Source organism: Pteropus medius, unplaced genomic scaffold (assembly GCF_902729225.1).
Source record: "Pteropus medius unplaced genomic scaffold, Ma_sr-lr_union100, whole genome shotgun sequence".
In the NCBI taxonomy this organism is placed as follows: domain Eukaryota; kingdom Metazoa; phylum Chordata; class Mammalia; order Chiroptera; family Pteropodidae; genus Pteropus; species Pteropus medius.
This window is the reverse complement of record NW_024351735.1, coordinates 2,788,789-2,811,637: the sequence shown is the minus strand read 5'-3', so window position 1 is coordinate 2,811,637 and position 22,849 is coordinate 2,788,789. Positions and strand designations below refer to the sequence as shown.

The 22,849-nt window shown below is 34.8% G+C and overlaps 1 protein-coding gene across 1 annotated transcript in view; it reads left to right on the top strand.

Moving 5' to 3' along the window:
* TNKS (tankyrase) overlaps nucleotides 1-22,612 on the top strand; it is a 176,742-nt gene extending 154,130 nt beyond the window's left edge. Inside the window, exons 18-27 of the mRNA XM_039846461.1 lie at nucleotides 731-919; nucleotides 2,761-2,998; nucleotides 3,607-3,689; nucleotides 10,802-10,922; nucleotides 12,128-12,225; nucleotides 13,755-13,829; nucleotides 14,758-14,863; nucleotides 15,435-15,621; nucleotides 17,953-18,109; nucleotides 21,903-22,612. Of these exons, the coding sequence (XP_039702395.1) occupies nucleotides 731-919; nucleotides 2,761-2,998; nucleotides 3,607-3,689; nucleotides 10,802-10,922; nucleotides 12,128-12,225; nucleotides 13,755-13,829; nucleotides 14,758-14,863; nucleotides 15,435-15,621; nucleotides 17,953-18,109; nucleotides 21,903-21,989 (1,341 nt within the window). The 3' untranslated portion in view covers nucleotides 21,990-22,612. The remainder of the gene's footprint in view (nucleotides 1-730; nucleotides 920-2,760; nucleotides 2,999-3,606; nucleotides 3,690-10,801; nucleotides 10,923-12,127; nucleotides 12,226-13,754; nucleotides 13,830-14,757; nucleotides 14,864-15,434; nucleotides 15,622-17,952; nucleotides 18,110-21,902) is intronic.
* Nucleotides 22,613-22,849: the final 237 nt, after the last annotated feature.

The window sequence follows — 22,849 nt, the reverse complement described above, 5'->3', positions numbered from 1 at the left end:
TTAGTTTCATTCCCTAATCTTTTGGAGCAAATTTCTTTGAAAAGGTAGTCATCCTGACTTTTCTTCTCTTTCTTCGTCTATGGGTCATTTAATTTGTCTTTCTAAAATCCGTTTTTTCCCTTTTAAAATTTCTCAGATTTAGCTTTCTTTTTCGTTCTTCTCTGATTATCACAGTTCAAGATCTCATCATTGCATGCCTAGGATATTAGTTAATGTATTTGCTGCTAACATTTTCTTCACCCCCTAAATCATTGGGGACATGACAGACTAATTTTTGTAAAATGTTGTGTTGTGTTACATTATTTTCCCAGAGGCTGAAGAAAGAATATTGAGAAGTTTTGAGGTGACTGTTTTAATAAACAGATCAGATGGAAATGATTTAGAAGAGAAATGGAAAGATAAGAAAAGCAGTGGGTATAGAATGCTTGTTTGAAATGTTTGACAGACAGACCATTAACAGGAGACTTGAAGTCAGGTAGTAGTTAACATTTTATGTGTTTGTTTTTAAAATAGGACTGAATGTTAGAAGACTGAATAAAATTTTTTTAATGCTCCTATGAAGAATTATAGACTACAAGGTTAAAGAATAATTGTGGAACTAATATTTTAGGGGAGGCAAGGCAAGATGGAGTCCAAAATACAGGGATATTAAGTAAAAGCAAGTATATGTGGTAGAGCTTTACCAGATAATCCTATTCTTAACTCTTCACTTCCTTTTATTTTTCCTCAGCATGTGGACATAGCAGCATTATTAATAAAATACAACACGTGTGTAAATGCAACAGATAAATGGGCATTTACTCCTCTTCATGAAGCAGCCCAAAAAGGAAGGACCCAGTTATGTGCCCTCCTCCTAGCACATGGTGCAGATCCAACTATGAAGAACCAAGAAGGCCAGACACCTTTAGATCTGGCAACAGTAAGTCCTCATTTCAAAATATTCAGAATTGCTTATTATACTTTCAGAGATGTCATTCAATTCCAGGGCTTAGCAGATTTAGCTTTAATATGCATATTTTACTTAGAATAAGAACAGATTTCCTTCTGTAATTTTTTAAATTCACTTTTTTAATATAATTTAAAGCTCTGTTATGCAAACTGAGTAGTAAGTTAATTCATTTTGCCATACTTGGAGGGAGAAGATGAATCTTAGGAAAATCACATATCTAATCCTCAAAGAATTACATTTAATTTTACACCTTCTATATTTGGCAACTGACGTTTATGATAATTTACCTGAGGCTTTGAGGTAGTCAAAGAAAAATTAACTTCTGGGCAGTATTTTACTCTTCTGAAGATGGTAAAGAAAATTGATGTACTGTAGAAATACTTTCAAAACCAAAAATTAAGTTTTTGTGGTTAAAAATTATTTAACTACAAAATTAAACACAGCGTCATCTACCCAGAACTTTCTGAAAAGCAGGGAATTACTGTATGGTCACAATAATTTATAATTTTTTGAGGCAGAAATACATTTCCAAGCTACATTCTGTTTGATATATTTGTCGCTAAGTAACAAACGATATCAAAACAACTAATAGCTTAAGCAAAATCGAGTGGCTTACTACAATGATTTATTTATTTTTAATGTTTATTTATTTACTATTTAAACATTATTAAATATTTCTTATTTCTCACAGTTTTGTGGGCTGACTGGATTCAACTAGGTAGTTCTGCTGTTTGTGCACTTAACTTTAGCTGAGACCACAGCTGAGGCTGCACACTAAGACAGCCTTTTCTCCTACAGGATCTCTCTACATAGTATGTTGACACTCAATTGCCCAAATGTCTTTACAGCATGGAGGGTGGTATCTTAGAAGGAAAAAGTAGAAACTGCAAGTCCTTTAAAGCCGTGCTTAAAAGCCTCAGAACATTACTTCCTCTGCATTCTATTGATCACAGCAACTCACGGGCAACCCAGATTCCAAGGAAAGGAAATAGACACCACCTCTTGATGGCAGGAGTGGCATGCACGTACACAGAGGAAGGAATTAATGGTTAGCTACCTTTGGAGGCTCGCTCCCACATCCTTTAACAGCAGTTATGCCTAACGAACTAAAAAGTTCATGAATAAACTAGCCAAATTAAAGTGCTGTCCCTTTAAAATTTCACCAGATTTTAATTGTGCATTAAATTAAATGTACACTAAATAACTGAACAAAAATTATTTTAGTCATTTAAGCATAAATAAAATATGGTAAACAAATATGGAAACTTCTAAAGAAAAGGTCGAAAATCAACAAATGTGCTTTTTTTAATGAAAGACAAAATATTTTTTTTTACTCCGTTCAAATCTTTATTAACTTACACATCTTTTAAATGCACATGTAATCAGTATGAACAATTGTGTGCATACTTTTTCACTTAGTGTTAAGAAAGTGTTTTCAAGAATCAACATAGTCCACATTCTTAGAGTTTTTTTTCATAGTTAATTCTTTTTATGTGTGTATGGCGAGAATATGATCTCAGCAAATTCAAGTATGTAATACGGTATTCTTAACTATAGTCACCAGGCTGTACATCAGATATTTTAAAAATGAATTTTTTTAAATTATATAGTTTCTCCAGTTTTACTTACTGAAACTACTGAGACTCTTTGGAGCTGTGCGTCAGAAGATGAAAGAGGAAGAAATGATTTAAATAGGGGATATGAGGCATTTATTAAAGAATAAATTCACAAAGCACTTGGTCCTTAGTAAAAAACTTACCACTTTAAAATGCAGTATTTTTTGTGTTTTTTTGTATTATGATTGTTTATAGGCTGACGATATCAGAGCTTTGCTGATAGATGCCATGCCCCCAGAGGCCCTACCGACCTGTTTTAAGCCTCAGGCTACTGTAGTGAGTGCCTCTCTGATCTCACCAGCATCCACCCCCTCCTGCCTGTCCGCTGCCAGCAGCATAGATAACCTTACTGGCCCTTTAGCGGAATTGGCAGTGGGAGGAGCGTCCAACACGGGGGATGGTGCAGCGGGCACAGAGAGGAAGGAAGGAGAAGGTGAGTATACCCTGGTTCTTAAGTCTTTTGTTTTTATAATTAACAGATTGACTTTTTTTCTACTGGTAATTATTGAACACCTCTCTTACAGACATCTTATCTGTAAGTTTTCATATACACAATACCTTATAAGAAATATGTCTTCATAGAAAAAGTTTCTTGGTACCTACATTGTTCTTAGGTATATCCCAGTACATCCATTTCCTACCGCAGTATCTTATTGAACTACTGAGTGAGTCTTATTCCTGAAGTTGATCAGGAAAACACTAAGATATTATTTAAAGAATGAAAACTAAAATGATAGCTGATAAATTTGGAATTTTATACCCACTGTTAAATATTTCATTAAAAGCATTAGATTGCGCTTTATAATATTAAAATTAATATAAATACTACTGATTTAATAAAAATAAACTCTGCTTTTACTTTTCAACCAAATTCAGAGATAACTTGAAGTGTTTGAATGAAATTTAGGAGTATTTTACACTGTTAATATTATGTGCATAGCCAAGAGTATCAGAGAGCCATGGCTTAAAAAAATATACTGGAACTTCCTTTAGATTGGTAAACTTTTTTCTAAGAAACTTTAATTAATTTATCTGTTTTAGTTGGGGGTCTTGACATGAATATCAGCCAATTCCTAAAAAGCCTTGGTCTTGAACACCTTCGGGACATCTTTGAAACAGAACAGGTAAGCTCTCTTTTATATAGTTTAGTCTTTTTAATTAAATATTAAGAGTTATTTTTCACTCATTTCTTTTTTGCTTCTTAACTGCTGTTTTAAAACCCACAACAAATTTCTAAAGAAGACAAGGGAATCCAGTATTTTATACCTTTCCCCAAAATTGTCTAACAGATGATGGGAGTCTTTAAGTTGTTATATTGTTATATTTTTATAAGCAGTCTGGCTCTATGTTTTATTACATGTCAAAACCACCTCAAAAGAACGTTTTTGAAATCATTATTTTGTTTCCAAAAAGTGTTAGCACTTATCTCATTGCATTATTGATTGATATGACTAGACTCCACTTAAAACCAATGAGGAATTTTTATAATAACTATTTCGCAAAATTTTCATGAAGCAGTTGTCATTAAATTGGAAAGCAAAGTAATATGTGGACAATGTACCTTTTCAAAATCATCCCTTAATGAAGTTTCTGTTGTCCAGTTAGAGTCTAAAATAATGTTGAACCAAAACTTAACCATGTAGTCAAATAGACCTATCCTGTTTTTTAATACATCTTAAGTATCTGTGAAGGTCTTAATATGAAGTCATCATTAGGGTGTTTATGAATTAAGATCCTTGTTTGTCATTCTGTTCTTAAACAGGAATAATAAGTTTTTAACTTAATATCCTATGATCTTATTACCATGGTCAGTGTTAAATATTGAATAATAATTTTGCAGTGTATACAAATGTTGAATCACTGTGTTGTCCATGTGAAACTAATGTTATATGTCAATTATGTCTCAATAAAAAATAAAGATTAAAAAGTGAGTAGGTTTCTGAGTTTAAATTGACTATTATTGACATACATAGAATCTTAGAATAGGAAAGATCTTTAGAGATTATTAAGTCATTCTCCCAGATATAAGAATTACCTTTTTAACATCCATATAGGAAGATAACTTGTTAAATTTGGGCATGTGTAATAAAATGCATGTAATTTAAAATGTGCCATAATCTGCCCCCCACGTGTAATCCATTGATCTTATGTTTACATTTACCTTGTTTTGCACAGAAATCTAATCTCTGGTCTACATATGTGTTAGTCACGGGGCTAACAAATTACCACAAACTTGGCGGCTTAAACAATAGAAATTTATTCCCTTACAGTACTGGAGGCCTGAAGTTCAAAATCAAGGTGTCAGCAGGGCTATACTCCATACAGAGGTTCTAGAGAAGAATCTGTTCCATGCTGCTTCTAGTTTTTAGTGGTTGAGGGCCTCTTTGGCTTGTGACCACATAACTTCAGTCTCTGCTTCCATCTTCACAGTGCCTTCTCTGCATCGGCCTTCTCTTTTGTGTGTCTCTTATTGAGGACACTTGTATTGAATGTAATGCCTACCCATCTAATCCTAAATGATCTCCTTATCTCAAGATCCTTATTTATATCTGCAAAGATATAAAAAAGTTTTGTAAATAAGATTCTTTACAGGTTTGGGGGATTAGAACATAGACATATCTTTTTGAGGGCCACCATTCAGCTCACTACAACATGCTGTAGCTCTTCATATATTTAAGATCTAGTCAATATGTCATGGACTTACCCTTTCAACCACTCACCCCTACAAAGTTTGCTCTATTTTAAGATAAATGTATCTTCTTTTTCAATTATTCTTTTTATGGACATAGTTTCTAAATTCTTCCCTAGCCTCTTTGCCCTACTCTGATTTTTTCGTAGACTTAAAGTCAGAAGTTCATTACAAACCTCAGATCTTTCTCATATACTGTGAAGATTTTCTAATATTGTGTCTGTTGTTTTTTTAGCTAAATTTCTTTGTTGTTTATTATAGTTTGTCTTTAATGCTCTTAGTGATCAAAAGAGTTAAGTAGATCACAAATATAGGGAACAATCTGGTGACAGAGGGGAGGGGAGTTGTGGATTTGGGAGAAAGGGGTGAAGGGTTAAAGAAGTACAAATTAGTAGTTGGTAAATGGTCACGGGGATGGAGAGCACAGCATAAGGAATGTAATGGCTAGGTGGAGAGCCAGAGGAAAGAGCAATTAGGGGCATCATTTATAAACTGTAGTAATGTCTAACCAATGTACTGTATACTTGAAACTAATAATCAAATTAAATTTTAATAAAAAAAGATCATTAACAGTTAAATACTGAAAAAAAAACAGTTAAGTGGAAATAGCAGTGAACCTTAATTAAGAAGACCTTAATTCTGATGATTTTCTCCCTTTTATGAGCTGTGTAACATTGAATAAAGCATTAAACCTGTCACCTCCCTTACCTATATAATGTAATAATACCTTCAAATGTCCAGATAGTTAAAATTCTCAGTAATACTGTACTTCTGTACCAGTTTTTAAAATACGCTTTGATGAAGCATCAGATGGGTCTTCCGTCTGGAAGTGAGGAATTTTATAGACTGTTGTAATAATTTCTTTTTCTTTTAAGCTTCACCTACCATTGATTTTTCCCTCTGGTTTGGAAATTATTTATGAGAATACCCTAAATTCTAAGAATCTTTTTCCCTTTTTGTCACTGACGGTATTACAGCTGTTTTAAAAACATTATCCTTTGCTGTAGCCATACTCCAGCCATTATCCTTTCTTCCCAAATCATGTCTACAAACTGAAATTTCACACATCTTTTCTTGATAAAACTAAGACCCTAATTCAAATAAACAATTCCAGTTGACTACTGAAAGTTTTTCAAAGGACTTCAATTCCTACTCTTTCAGTCAGTTTACATCATAATTTTGTTTTATTTTTTTCTTTTTACCTTATATATTTAGTATTTCAATAATGGATTTCTGGTAGCATGGTTATCTCATTTTATTGATTTTAATAGTTTGGTCTTAACAGTTGGTTCTTTTGACAGCTTATACTGATTTCATTGCTTTCATTGTTATCTTTGTCATTGCAATTTTGTTCTGAGTAAATGGTTCCATTCACTTTTTTCTTTGCCAGAATAATTTCTGTCTCTTTTTTTAAAATCAATATGTTGACTATTCCACTTAATATATATTACCTAGTACAGTTCCTTGCCTCCAGACAAGTGACATTATCTTTCTTTCTGTTGAACTGTGTTTAACAGTCTTCTGGCCCAATCGCCAAGCAATCAAATTAATTTTTATTTTGACTGCAAGTATTACTTGACTAGCCTTCAGTTATAGAGTAATAAATTTTGTAACCCATTTCCTAACTTACCATGGAATTTTATCCTGTTAATATTCTGTATCAGACTAGTAATATGTGATGATGGTCAACATATTGTGTACTGAGAGAAGGCGTGAGGATGCGTGCATTGTACTCATTTAATATATATCTGTTTAGCTGAAGCCAGAAAGTTATACTGCTTCCTGAGATGCTTTGACACATAATATTTTATTGCTTCTGTTCCTACTCATGGGTACTTCTCTCTCAGTGGAATGAGGAATGCAGTTATTTATTTCTGGTCCCAGGAAAACTCTTCAGAGTATCATAGCCTCACCTCTTCAGTTATTCTCTCAGAAGTCTCTAACTAACTTGACTTGTTTGACGTATATACTTTGCCAAGTTCCTTATTAAATAATAAATACCTGTGTCCTTTACACTTAATTGAATATAGTACTAGTGTCACTTTGGCCCTTCATTTTTAATGTAGCTTCCTAACTAGAACACTTTCTGTGGGAAAGACCAATTTGATTTACATTGCAATTCCTGGAACATAAATACTATGACATGAAAGACTCCTTGTGGACATATTTATGGTAAACCTACATATTTTCATGAAAAGTGACCATACAAATTTTTGTTTCAGATTTTTAAAGACAAAATCATGGACTCAAGTAAATTCATTGTGAACATAGCTATAAAGTTAGTTCTAATAACTATTACTCTGGCTATCAACCTTTTAAGCCCAAATAAAAGGCCTTTTTCATTAAAACTCATTTTTCTCTCTCCACCCATAGGTAAAATGAACAAATCTGAGAAACAAGAGTTAGCCCTTCTTGAATTAAAATTCTTGAAATGTCATTTGCTTTATGTGCAAGATTTAGCTGATAACATGAATAATTTTTACTTAAAAGATTATAATTTGATTTTAATGTGTGCTGAGTATAAATAACTTGCCCAACAAATTTGTCATTTCCTGGATATAACTAAGTTAAGATTTTTTTTAATGAATTACAGATACTTTTTAGAAAAATATTTCTAACAGTATAAAAGCCGGGAATCTTGGAGCAACATGTCTAAAATATAACTAACCTGCTCCACTTCCAGTATTTCATTTCTTTTATTGATACAATAATTTCATAATCACCCAGCTTCAGAGTTTTAGAATAATTTTTACACCCATTCCTTTATTCCCCCTTGACCATTTCTGTTTACAAGGCCCTGTCATCTCTCCCTTTGAGTTGCTTTCTCTGATTCATTCCTTCCACTCCACTCCATCTTCATCTTGTTCACAGTCGCTTTCCCTTCCAAAACTGCCTTTTATAATGCCACTGTTGGCATTATGTTGTGTCTCCTAAAATACAACTTCGATTGTGTTACTCTACTGAAAAGGCTTCCTCGGACCTTTTAGATAGTATCTTAATACATAAAGCCCATTACGATCTACTCTTAGCCTACTGCTCTGTCTATCCCTTCCTTTATTTATTTCTTTATAAACATCATCCTGTAACCTTTTTAAACATCAATACTTACAGTCTCTAAAATGTTCTGTATTCTCTTACTTGATTTTTCTTTTGCATATGCTATTCCCTTTGTCTTAAGCACCCTTCCCTCCGTCCTCTGCCTGATTAGCTCCTACTTCTTAGCTAAATTGTTACCTTCTTCTAAGAACCTTCCCTGACCCCTTTCCTGTTCCTTCCCAGCCCTACTTATAGCCTCTACCAAGTATGTAACCTTCCCAAGAGTTCCCACAGGGATTCTTCCGAAACATTTACCAGCCTTTACCACGTTTTTGTGTTTACTTTTTATTTCCTTGCTATAGGAAATACATGAACTTTGGTGGTAGTACTCTGTTCGTTTCCTGGCCCCACACCCTTACTGTTATTTTGTGCCAGTTATTTAACCTTCTGAGCTATACTGGGTTGTTTTAGAATGAAATGAAATGTTTAATTAGTTATTTTTTTGGAACTATCTAGCATTTAGAAAGTAGTCATTAAACATGTATGAATGAATGAACAATTGTAAATCTGAAATCCTTAGCTTACCATTTAAGGTTTTCCAGTGGCCACTGCCTGATAGATACGGAACTAGGTGGGTACCATGTAAGCCAAAGAAACTAATTTAATGCTTAGTTATGTTAGCTTTCTAGTCATCCCTTTTAAGAAATACAAGCAAGGGAAAGATAGAAACGTCAATACATTTCAGTCATCTGTGTGTGATTTTTATGACTTCTCTGAGCCTAAGTTTCCGCAAAGGGACATTAATAGTACTTCATGGGTTATAGTGAGGATTAAATGAGGTATTCATTTTATGCTTGGAGCTATATAATGAACAAATATATTACGTTCACCGTTTCTTCTTTAGAACCGTGTAGAGAATACCATGCTTTGCTGGCCTGGTTTCTGCTGCTTCCAGATATGCACTGTATGTATCAGTTCAGGAAAGCTTAAGGATTCTTTGAATTAAAGGTACTACAAGATAAGAGATTCTATTTTTATGTCAACCCTTATTTGAACTGAGGTTTAGAATATACAGAAGGAAAATAATGCGATGATAATGTGGTAAACCCTGTGCGTGGTTTCCAAATTAAAGTCACATCTAGCTAAAAATGTAAAGGCTCCTATTATGTTGTGAACTATTCTGTCTCAAAGATATATATTTCAGAACTGTTGCTTTTTAAAAGCTCTGCTGAAAACTTCCTTTGGGTCATTGGAAATGAATTGCCCATTTTGTGCAATGGAGCAATTATTTCTTAAATGGCCATTTAGGAGCAATATAGTAAATTATTTCCAAAGACTGAGTGATGGATGTGCTGAGATGATCAGACTCAATATATAATATTTCATTCTGACAATAAAAATCAGCAGCGCTCCAGGCCTAATTTGTCAGTTTTTAAAAATGTGCAAGTGTAAAGGTAGAGAAGCTATGGATAGATAAAAATATCTCATTTGAATTGGAAAAGAGGTATCTGTAAAAGGATTCCTCAGTTTCCCAAGGAAAAAGAAAATCAAAGGCTAATCTTATGAAGTAGTATTTGGATTGTCACAGGGTCAGCTTCTGAGCTAGAAAATTATACGTTCAGCCCTCAAGAAATGTGGTGGGTCACCCACGATTTCATTCTATGCATTCAGAATACTGCCACTGGGTGGCAGTGGAGTCACAGTTACTTTTAGTCAACAAAAGAGGTAATTTTGAGTCAGGATGATAGCTAACTAATCATCTCTGTCTACAGGGGATGAATAATCAAAAATTAAAACCCACTGTTTTGTACAAAAATAGAATATATGATAGGCTTGAAGAACTGTTAAATCTGAGAATTTATAAGAGAAATTAAAATCCATCTACTCTCTTCTCCAAATTGGAATTCTTTGTATGGCTGCTATATAAAATGGTCTGTAATCTAACTAAATACTTATAATAGAAATCTCATTACTTTCTAAGGCAGTTTTTCCATGCTTGACTATATCTTTGCTCTGGGAAGTTCCTCCTTATTATTATAAAAATCCTCCTTACCTAAAATTGCTTACTCCTTTTGCTACATTCTGTTTCATTGTGTTAAACACCTCTCTCTTTCCCCTACCATTCAACTTTGCTACCTGCTGAATACTAGGATATGGTATTTCCCCATTCGCAAACTACTGGTTGTTCCCTTTTATATCTTGAGGCAAGCAAAAGGTGGTAGAATTAAATAATCAAAAGGAAATTTAGCAATGATCATTTTACATTTCTATAGCATTGTTTCTCCCATTTTAATTCTCCACTGACTAAAAGCAAATTGAGGAGTATTTAAAGTGAGCAAAAAGCTAATAAAATTATCAAGACAACTTTAAGATGGTAAGTTTCTGCTTATCATGGAAATGAAAGAATGATTTTAATTTGAGTGGATATATAGCATTGAAGACAAATAGAAGCATTTTCATTATCTGAGGAACTGTTAAAGATTTAGCTATGAATTTTGTTTCACTTTTCAGATTACGCTAGATGTATTGGCTGATATGGGTCATGAAGAGTTGAAAGAAATAGGCATCAATGCATATGGACACCGCCATAAACTAATCAAAGGAGTAGAAAGACTCCTAGGTGGACAACAAGGTAAGCTATTCAGAAACAATAAGTTTCAGAAATTAGTGGTACAAGATAAGTGTCAGGGCTGGCATCTGAACTCAGGTGGTCCGACCCCAGAGCTTGTGCACTCACTGGATGTAGCACCTCCTGCCTTCCCCATCTCAGTTATTGGCATCACTCTCCCTCTGATTGCTCCAGCTAGAAATTTGAGTCATTCTTGCCTCTCTCCCGACAGTTTATGCCCTAAATATCTCTGGAATTTACACTTCTGCCCTTTTCTGCTGCTGTCACCTAATCCAAGTCACCATCATTTTTCTCCTGGAATCTCACAACCACTTTCCAGCTTATCTCTGAACTTCACCTTTGCTTCCCGTCCAGTACCTTCCCTCCACTGTAACCAGAGACTCCTTTCAGTATGACCAAATGATCACATCATTTCATTGCTTAAAACCCTTCGATAGAATCCTGTTGCTTTTAGGATAAAATCAGACATTCATAACATGGCTTTTCATAATCTGACCTTTCTCTCTTACTTCATCTTGAACCTTTTTCCCTCCCTTAGAACTATCAGCTTAGTCTTTTTCCATCATACTTTGCTATTACAAGCCTCCTATCTTTCTCCTTTGTATGCCTCCATGTTTATCATTTCTCTCTTTGTTAGAAGTGCATCCACTATGGGAAAGCAAGAAGAGAGAAAAGAAACATCTTGAATTAGTCAAACGAAGCTAATAAAATTACAAGAGTGACATGAAACTAAAGGTTAGGAAGTTCTGAGCTGGAGTCTTGCTTACTTATCTGTATTAAATGAACAAAGATAGTGAAATTAACAAGAATAATGTATTTTAAACTTATTGTAAGGGACCATTTGAAACCATCTCACAGTTTTCAGAAAAGGATACTTCTTATATTTTAGATCCAACTACATTATAATTACAGTGTGCTTCTTTTTTGTATCAACTGTAGCTTCATATCTGTTCATGATTTAATTTAGTTCAACAATTAATTGTTGAGCCCTGCTGTATGTATAAGGAACTCTAATTGATCCCCAAGCACATCTCCATTACTTCCCATGTCTTTGGATGTACTTGTTTAATATAACCTTATACATTAAGTTCCAACTTCAAATAGTTTAGACTTGTTCCAAAAATCAATTCTTTATGACAAAGTTTTTCCTAAGATAGAGCTTGAATGGTAAGACTTATGTTAACTATGTTAATTTTTCTTTCCTGCAGGCACCAACCCTTATTTGACTTTTCACTGTGTTAATCAGGGAACTATTTTGCTAGATCTTGCTCCAGAGGACAAGGAATATCAGTCAGTAGAAGAGGAGGTAATGTACATCAAAATTTTTAGTTATCAAAAAAAAATTTTTTTTTTAGTTATCATTTCCTGAAATCTATGGTTAAACCTGTTTTTCCAAGAGAGGTAAGCTTGTCTTACTTTTACTTATGGTCACTTGCCTATCTATTATCCTATCGCATAACCATTGTGGAGGAATATTGCCAAATTTAAAGTAGGACTATGAATTAGAACTGTGCCACATGGTTTTCATATCATAAGCCTAAGGTTTTCAATGGATGATTTAGATCTCTTTTTGTTCTGGAGACTTTCTTGAAACTCATTTAAGTAAGGACCCTATTAGAACAATATTTCTTTTTATATTGTTAAAATGCTATCTAAGAATAATATGGAATGAGACTCTTGCCTCACGATTATAGAATTTCATGCCTAATTTTCATGTACGTTTGGGAAATTTGAGTCATTCTTCCCTTTCCTCTCTGAGTCACCTTTCATCTCTCTAGTCACGATGATTTTAAAGCACCATAGGAAGGCAATTTGTATGAACCTCCTGGTAGACAGAAGCCATACAGATTCCTTCTCTACTGATGGCTTCTGCCTCACTTCTGAAACATAATAAACAGAGTGCCTACTGGTATTATTTTGCATAGCAAGGAATGCCTACGTTTTTTGTTTATTTCTGCTTTTTAATTAATGCTCATATCATTGTCATTCTGGGAACTCAGGACAATTACCTTAAGGTAGTATCTTAGCTCATAGCCAGTTTTTCAGGAAACCATCATGTCTTCTGGTGTGTTATTGCCTAATCGTCTCCTAGTAGTTAGCAGATTCTGATAATAATGTCAAAATGTGATGAATAACTTCACGTATGGAATGGTGAATTAGAGAATTAACTCTGAGTCAATTTTATGAGAAATTTAGATCTTTAAAACATTTTACTTTTTCATAATAATTTGTTTTAATTTGGAAAGTAGAAGAAGGATGAGCAGTATTCAGAAGGAAGTTATTCCATGTAGTAATATGTTATATTCAACTTCCCCTGATCTGTGTAGATACACTTTGAGATCCCAAATTGAAGAGATAATATGGAATATTTCATCTAAGGAGCAGAAGTTTATTGATTATGAGAAATTCTTTGCATTTATTTTTAGCATTTGTCCAGTAGGGTATTAATCGAATATGAGAAGTTTTAGTTTGATGTAATCACAACGCTGCTTCCATTCTCAGTAACATAAAATAGTAATGTAGATGACTTCACGTGATATTTTATGTTTCCTCATTGTTTTTAAAGAAAAAGTCATCCAAAGCTTTTATTAAGAAATAAAAATAAAATGCAGAATTTAAATGTTTATGTTTATGACTATATTCTCACCAGAAAATCTTATCTACTAAACTTGTTGATCAATTTATAGTGAACGCCTGTTTATTTATAAGTGCTAAATCTTAGACTTATGAGTGAAATGATGTAATAGATTTGAAATGTTGAAAACAAATAAAGGAGTGTCTTTAAATTTATACACCAGCATGTTTTCAGAAAGTTTATTATTTTGTTTCTTGCAGATGCAAAGTACAATTCGAGAGCACAGAGATGGTGGTAATGCTGGTGGCATCTTTAACAGATACAACGTCATTCGAGTAAGTTTTTAAAATTTCAAGGTAAAAATTAGATTACAAAGCTTGCCCGAAAATCAGATATCGACAATGAAAAAAATTTTGCCTGCAAATCAAATATCGACAATGAAAAACTCAAGGATAGTCAGTTACCTGTTGCCCTGCAATCAGGTGTCACCCTCATCACTATAATTAATCTCTAACCCCTCAAGACCATACTTCACTCGAAACAGAGACACCCAGGTAACACCAAAGCTGCAAACAGAAGACTAGCTCAGCTCGTATTGGTGATGCAAATACAGTGATAAAACTCCCAGCTCATCCACAAATTCGGACCATAGCTGAAAGTAATTTTTGTTATCACCATTTCAAAGTAACATTAAAGGCCTGGATTTTTCCAATCTGATTGAGTCAGTGGTTATATCAGAATGCATATATCTCCTAATCTCAGTATCTTAATTTATAATATGGGATAGATGACTGCTATATGCGTTTTTCAAAAGGATACCACGAAGATGAATAAAATCTGTTAAGAACTAGTTTAACTCTTTGGGTAAAGAGACCTGTGGAAATGACACCAGTGCACATCAGAATTACACAGGGAACTTTTTGAAAAATACAGATTTACAGGCCCCTATATCCTAAAATTCAGCAACTCTGGGGAGGAATCTAGGAATAACCTATTTTTTTTAACTCCTTGGGCGACTCTGAAAGAGCCAGGTCTGGTGCAGAATAACAAGCAGAAACCGTAACTGAAAAATTATGTCACTGAAAGCCAGTGTATGAACTGAATTATCCTGACCTGGCAACTTTATCATTTTTAAATAATGCCTTAAACAAACAGAACAAAAATTGGACCTTCCTAAAGGAAAGCATACCTTTCATTTTAAATCATAAACTGCAAATTAACATACATTTCACTAAATTGCTTCTTTCTTCCTCATCCTTAAAGATTCAAAAAGTTGTCAACAAAAAGTTGAGGGAACGATTCTGTCACAGACAAAAGGAAGTGTCTGAGGAGAATCATAACCATCACAATGAGCGCATGTTATTTCATGGTGAGTGTCATGACAGTGATTATAGACACCTCAGGGCTTTCACAAAGTCCAACAAAATTAAAAGCCTGTATTTTTTACTATATTAGTGTTGTGTTAAAAATGGTTCATTTTTCCAAATAATTACATGTTAATACCAGCTTTTAATGCATTACATTCTAGTACAGGGTTTCTAAGGCATGTACAATGAAAACAACTTATCAGAAATTGTTTCAGAACTTCAATTGCAAGTTGAGCCATCTAAAGAATGAAATAGTTTATTGTAGTTTATCAGATTATCTCTGCTTGTTTAAAGATTGGGTATAAAATAATCTGTATTTTCAAAGCCACATTGTACTTTGCTCTCTAAAATCTCATGCCATCTGCAAAATCCATGTAACATCTTTGTTTGGTGAGTACTGTGGGTCCTTGATAAGATTCTAGTACATGATAATAATTTTGTAATAGACATCTTATAAAATTAACTTCAGTTATGTATTAATTACTTGATATTAATCTGCCAAGTGCAAATAATATAAAGCTCATCAAGATTCTGGAAAAATGTTCACAAACTAATCTATCTTTATATTTTTAGGTTCTCCTTTCATTAATGCCATTATTCATAAGGGATTTGATGAGAGACATGCATACATCGGAGGAATGTTTGGTGCTGGGATTTATTTTGCTGAAAACTCCTCTAAAAGCAACCAGTATGTTTATGGAATTGGCGGAGGAACGGGCTGCCCCACACACAAAGACCGGTCATGTTATATATGTCACCGGTGAGCATCTTACCTTTCGTGTAACAGTTGCTGTCCCAAGTTCATGAACCACATTTGCTTTTCAGGCTGTTCAGAAGTCACCGGTTATCCTCATTCTTAATCCTAATAAGTCAGACACGTTGGGGATTGGGTGGGAATAGCTGATCGGCCTCTGCTCTAATAAGAGCAATGACAGCAGAGCTGATATTAGTAGCAATAAAAACCTGATACATGTCAACCAGTCATAGGTGACATTGAAACTCCCTCCATCTTGGCTTTTTTCCCTGGGCTTTACTTTTCTTGCTTCAGAAACAGAACAAGAAAAGGATAAGAATTATTTCTTCAGAACAAGCACTTCAAGGTGCAGTCACTTGGAACTAAGACACAACTTCTATAAACAAGTAGAATCTTTAATGTGCTACTGATGTTGCTAGTGATGTTTTAAGGCAAGATGTATAATTGACCTTCAAAAGTCCAACTTTCAGAATAATAACTTTGGAGTCAATAAACAAATGAATATTAGCTTTTAAAATAAGATTTTAAATCTCAGAAGTTGAAGAGAATAATAGTATAGTCTCTCTGTGAAGTCAGTGAAAAAAATATTCTCTTCTCTATTCCCTTCCCTGCCAATAGAAAAAAATACAAAAGAATTCTACTTTACAAAGATCGAAGTTTATTACATCTCTCTTTAAAGTAACTAGATGTGTTATTTTTGCAAAGTCAGGTTAATAAGAGATCTTGTAATTCGGTTAAAACCTTAAAAAGACCCATATAACCTTGAAATTCATTATAGTTGTTGACCTTAAAACTTATCTCTCTCAGTTACATTGTGGAGCAAATTGTAACCATCAGCAGTTCTAAGATGGATGCCATATGTCCAGAAGGAAATTTCTTTCCGTTAAGGCTGCCATGATTAGTAATACAGAGAAATTCCCAAGCATATGTAACATACAAAAGTTTCTTGGCAAGTGCAGTCCCAGAGAAGCAAGAATAAGGGCACAGAAAGAGACTGAGGGGCCTCGAACATCTGGCCACAGTTTCGGAACAAGTGCAGTTGGTTGCTCAGTCATGGGACATCTTTAGGGAAGCTATATGAATTACTACATTCTCAAGAGAGATGAATTTACTACCTGGCTCCTGTCTTGCACTTGTTAGCATTTACCCCACAGGGCATTGGTGCCCCACCCCCCACACCCCTCACCCCAATTTATTTTGGGCTGCAGAATGCAGCACAGTGCACAGTACAAGCCGGTGAGGAGGCAGGAGCCAGTACTTTCCACCTGCCCATCGCAGCCTGCAGCCTCAGGGGCTGCTGGGCAGATCCTGCTGCTTCTCCTGCCTCCAGCAACAACAGAGAAGCCCTGGGGCAAGAAGCAGAAGGCAGGAGATGAGGCCTGTACTGTCGGTCTTTTTGTGGCATATGGACCTGAACCGGCCATGACAGTGGTCTCAGTCAGCTGAATGGGCAGAGGTCATTGATACTATAGTGCTGCCACAATGAGGGGATGGAGCTCAAAAAGCTCCCTCTTATGTAGATCAAAACCCTTACCTCGGGGACCAACAGAAGAATGCAGTTGAGCCAGCATCTCAAAGGATAGATCACACTAAAAAAGCCAGCTCAGGCAGGACCTATTTACACTGGGTGTGGCATAATTTTTAATTGGTTCAAAATAATATCTCTGACTAGTCACAATGCAAGGATCAAATTCCATACTGAAACTGTGTGAATAATAACTGTTTACATTCAACAGTGTGACTAATCTTACTGTTTAGTTAGAATGTTTATTATTTATATTAAGGGTTGGCAAACTTTCTTTATAATATACTTTCTTTCCTATCAACCTTTCTTCTCTATAATATTTAACATCTGCCCTATTCATATTTTACCCAGGTAGTATAATTTCCACTCATAAATTTAAGCAAGTATTGCTGTATATGATCTACTTATTATTTATCTTATCCCAATTTTTACTCCTTCTTAATGAATAAATCCGAATCATAATATCATAGGAGCTGCTGCCATTTGCTCATTTTCTTCACTTCATTTCTGTCCTGTACAAGAACTCAGTTTTTAGTGTTCTTTCTTCATCCGTCAAAACTTGCCCGGATAGCTATTGTGATTGATTCCTAAACCACACCAAAACTACTTGAAACTTTAAGTATAACTGTTGAGCCTGCTGTTTATAGTAAAGCAATATATCAAATCTCATCCCATTTCTATTCATAAATATGAAAATGACATTTAAATGAGCTCACCTTGTATTAAATATTTTTAAAATCAAAGAACCTAACAGTTATATCAGTCCAAGATTTAAAGTGTCCCTCACAGCATTGCTTTCCTCTTTTTTTTAGACAAATGCTTTTCTGTAGAGTGACCCTAGGAAAATCCTTTCTGCAATTCAGCACCATGAAAATGGCTCATGCCCCTCCGGGACATCACTCAGTTATTGGGAGACCAAGTGTGAATGGGCTGGCATATGCTGAATATGTCATCTACAGAGGAGAACAGGTATGTTACTTCCTCATCAGATGAGCATAACAAAGTTACTAAACATGTTAATACAGAATATGGAGACCACATAAAAGTTAAAGAAAACTATTTAGTAAAGTATCTATACCACATGGTCTGAAACCATTGGTTGCTTTAGTTCAAAATGAAGATATCAGAATTATTTGACATCCACTTCACACACAGAATCCATCAGTTTTCTGTCAGCCAAGTAACGCAGTATGAACATGAGGGTGACTGAGAAATAAAAGCGTGGAGTCTCATGCTGTCCTTCAGGCCTGCTATTCTAAATTAATGTTTTGTATCCTTCCTGCCCAGCATGGCAGTGGAGAGCTAAGAGCAGCTCCTATTGAATGGATCTTCATGGATGTACTTGTCACTGGTTGGTCACATGAGTTGAATCTCTTACAGGTGCTCCTCAACTTAGAGGGTGGTAACGTCCCATTAAACCCATCATAAATTGGAAATTTCATAAGTTGAAAATACATTTAATACATCTAACCTACCGAACATCACAGCTTAGCCTAGCCTGTCTTAAACATGCTCAGAACACTTAACATTAGCAAAATCATCTAGCATAAATCCTGGTTTATAATAAAGTATTGAATGTGTCATGTAACTTATTGAACACTGTACTGAAAGTGAGAAACCAAATGGTTGCATAGGTACTTACCATTAACATACACAGCTGAAATTACACTGGCACCCAGATGAGTGTTTTGTGGATGTGATGGGGTGCAAAAACGCAATATCCCAAAAACCCTGGTGCACAGTTCACTGTGGAGTATCGGTTGTTTACGCTCGTGACCGTAACTGGGAGCTGAGCCTTACTGCCACTGCCCAGCATAAGTCAGTCTAACCATCATAAGTCAGGAACCATCTATACTTTTGATCATGGTAGTTACATAGAATCATAGCTTTCTAAGCCTTAAAGTTACAGTACATTAAATTCTACCATCTGCTTGTGATTCCAAAATAAAATTGTGAACAAGCAGGAAAACTTTCTATCATTGTCAACTCAGTCCTTAACTTTCACAGTTCTGCTAAATGCCTACCAATTTGTCTAAAAACAAAAATCAATTTGTCTGAACTTAATTGAATTTCAAATGGATACCTTAACTTCACTGATCGAGAAGAGGGAAAAAAGGAGAAAGAAGAAATTAAATACAAATAACCTATGAAAACAATATTTTATTATATGCCATTAATCTTATTGTAGAGGGAAGGATTACAAACAAATCCTGAACTCCACTTAGTAGATCTATTCATTGTGGTTGTGTGCGCAAAGTGGTGAAACTCTTTTAGGTAAATTATATGACTGAGCAAATGAGTAAATGTGTTGATTTTGAGAGCTAGCATTCTCATTGTTGAAGAAGAGACACACAGATATGGAATGGGGGAAGGTAAGAATGACTCTGTAGGGATGGACTGAAATTGGAGGTATTGATATGAACTCATTTCCAATACATGTATGTATGTGTGTACACATGTAAGTATATGCATGTTTAGGTTCGTGTGTAAGAGTACTCTAGGCATTTGTGTGTGTATGAGTATATATGTGCATGTATTTCTTAGCACTGCCGGCTGAGAGCAAAGAAACGCCAATAGCAAATGAGCACACCTAGAGCTCAGATCTTGGTCTCTAAAACCATTCCCCACTAAAAGAATCCCAGGCTTTGGAAAAACAGCTAATTCCAGGGCTGAAGCAGAATAAGAATAAGATGAGCTTGGAACAGCAGGTATGCCACAAATTAATTAAATGCTCCAAAAAAAAAAAAATCAATAAATAAAGGTTGGGGCCATGCCACAAGGACACAGAGCGAGCTTGAAGAGGTTCCCACTGGCCACATCTGGGACAATTTGAACACCAAATAAGTACAGTAATAAATTTTACACCCTTGGAAAAAATAGGAATTCATGATTCTATGCTGATAAATAGATAAGTGAAGGGGAAAGGTAGGCTTTGCTTATAGCAGACAGCCAAGGGCAGATGGCAGATGTGGAGGGAGCACTGGATTTGGAAAATTATCGTCTTGTAGCCATTGTGGTAAAGATTAGATCAGTCAAGATTCATCAATAGATGTTAAATATAGAGGACAATTTTGATAAGGAAAAAAATATTTTTATGGTCTTTTTATTCGTGACACTGGAGGGAAAAAAAATCACACTAATTATACATTGGAGAAAGGGGTCTCTACCTTGACTAGGTGATCAAAATTAACATCACCAATGAAGGATAGACATAGCATGTGCCTTCAGGTGTGATGTTCTGAGACAGGTACATCATCATTCGTGCAATATTCCAGCCAAGAATGCATAACCTCAGTCTAATCAAAATGAGGCATGTTGTACTAATAAAAAATGTGGGAAGATTGGATTCTTCAATAATGTCAGTGTTATAAAAGACAGAGAAGGGCTTTGAAATTCAAGAGATGAGACAGCTAACTTAAGGTCCTGCTCCTAAATTAGATCTGATGGTGGAAGAGAAAGGACATTATTCAGCTGACAAAATTGGAATGCAAATGGTAGGCAGATAAAAGTATTCTATCAATACAAAATTACAAGGTTGATCCTGTGCTTATGTAAGAGAATATCCTTATTCTTAGGAAATAAGTACTGGCATATTTAGGGATGAGGAACCATGATGATGTATATAACTTACAGATGGTTCAGGAAAAAAATATCTGTCCGTCTTTCTGTCTGTCTGCCTAGTATATACAGAGGTAAGGGGAAATGCACATGATAAAGCAAATGAGATAAAACCTTGATGGTAGGTGGATATGAGTATAGGGTATACAGGTGTTTGGGGTACCATTTTAAATTTTGCAACTTAATGTGTAAACTTGCAGTTGTTTCCAAATAAATTTTAAAACTACCAAAGAATAAATTTATCAAATTTTTATATTTAAATTAGAAACTCCAGACTTCTAGAGAAAATGCTTTCACTTTGGGTAATTCCACTTTTAGAAATTTGTATTAATATAATCAGTGATAGTCATAAAACAAACCTGTAAGGATGTTCATCACTGTCTTGATTGTGATAATGAAAAACTTAAACTACCTAAAAAATGATTTAATATTCAACCAAAAAAATGATTTAATAAATGTTAATATATTTACATGCCTATGATTTTAAAAATGCATTTCCATAATATTAAACAGTCAAACAAAACATGAGTAGTTATATCTGGGTATTGAGATTATAAGTAATTTCAGTTTTCTTTACCATATACTTTTCAGTATTTTGTAATTTATCTGTGGTAAATATAATTTCTTTCATAGTTGGGTGACTTAAAAATTGTCTCCAAACCGTTGTCTCTCTGTTATTGGTGACTCAACACACCCACCCTTCTTCCTTCCAGCACAATGGGTTACATCATCATCTGTGATTAATTTGAAATCGGTTCAGCAGAATTATTCTTTTATTTACAAACTTTTATTGAGCACATGCTATATTGAGCACTATGATAGATAAGGTAAAAACTATTTTTCTCTTGACTTAGTTTTCTTGTTTATGGCTCTCTAATGAGGGATGAATGCAGCAGTATAACTCATTTATAGTATTGAAAATAGAAATAACAGTTTAACAATTTACTGGATTATACATGTTTATATACATACAATGTAAGTGGATCTTCTAATTGTTCAGGTACCTCTTGGCTGGCCTCCATAGGCTCCTGAGTGTATGTAGAATATTACTTAGGATCAACAGCCTCTGAGGCTTCCACGTTAAGTAAGGCTTTAATATGGCAGCTGCCAAAAGGGTGACCTGTGTTCTTCCTGTCCTTTCCAGGCATACCCAGAGTATCTCATCACATACCAGATCATGAAGCCTGACGCTCCTTCACAGACTGCGACAGCTGCAGAGCAGAAGACCTAGTGAATGCCTACCAGTAACGGCCAGATCGAATTTAAATCTGGGACTGGATTACAATGGATTGTTTCCAACAAAATCAATATTCTATAAATCCCTGACAGCCTAGAATAAGCTGTTTGTCTCTTTTATGAAGCATTGCTATAGTGATGAATATAGTATGAGTAACTGATACATACTCAACTGCTACTGTTCCCTTTGAGGAAATGTTTACAGGGGCGGCCTTTTAATATATCTCAGGCTCACTTTCATTGCAATTATCCATTTCTAAAATAAGATTACTTTGATCTAGACTTAGAAATGGGAAAAAAAGAAAATGTAACCAATACTTTCCCAAATGTTCACAATTCACACACTACATTTGCTTTGTTATATATGGCATGTGTATGTAACAAATACACAGATGACGGGCTCACTTTTAATTTTTTCTCAACACGCATCATTGACTTGTTTTCTTTGGTTCTTTTTTTTCTTACTTTGATAATGAGCCAGAGCCTTCTTGAGGATATTTTGCACAGTCACACTGACTAAAATCATTAGCAATGCAACCCAAGCTTCTGGCTGAGCAAAGACTCAGTTTCCACTTTTTTTTTTTTACTTTAATTTATTTTATATCTGTACTTATAAACGCAAATTGAGATGGAAAGGGAAAATATCAAGTTTTTGTTTCCTTGTATTAATTGGCCAGTCTTACAAGAGAAAGGCATAAACATCAACCTGACTTAGGAGCTCCCAAGTTCAGAGAAGTCAAAGCCGGTGAGGGCCATTTCCTCCCTCCGGTACAGGCCTGCTTCAGAGGCATTCAGAACAGTGCTGAAAAGCCAAGAGGAGCACAGCCAGGGAAGATTTAAGTGACACTATCATAG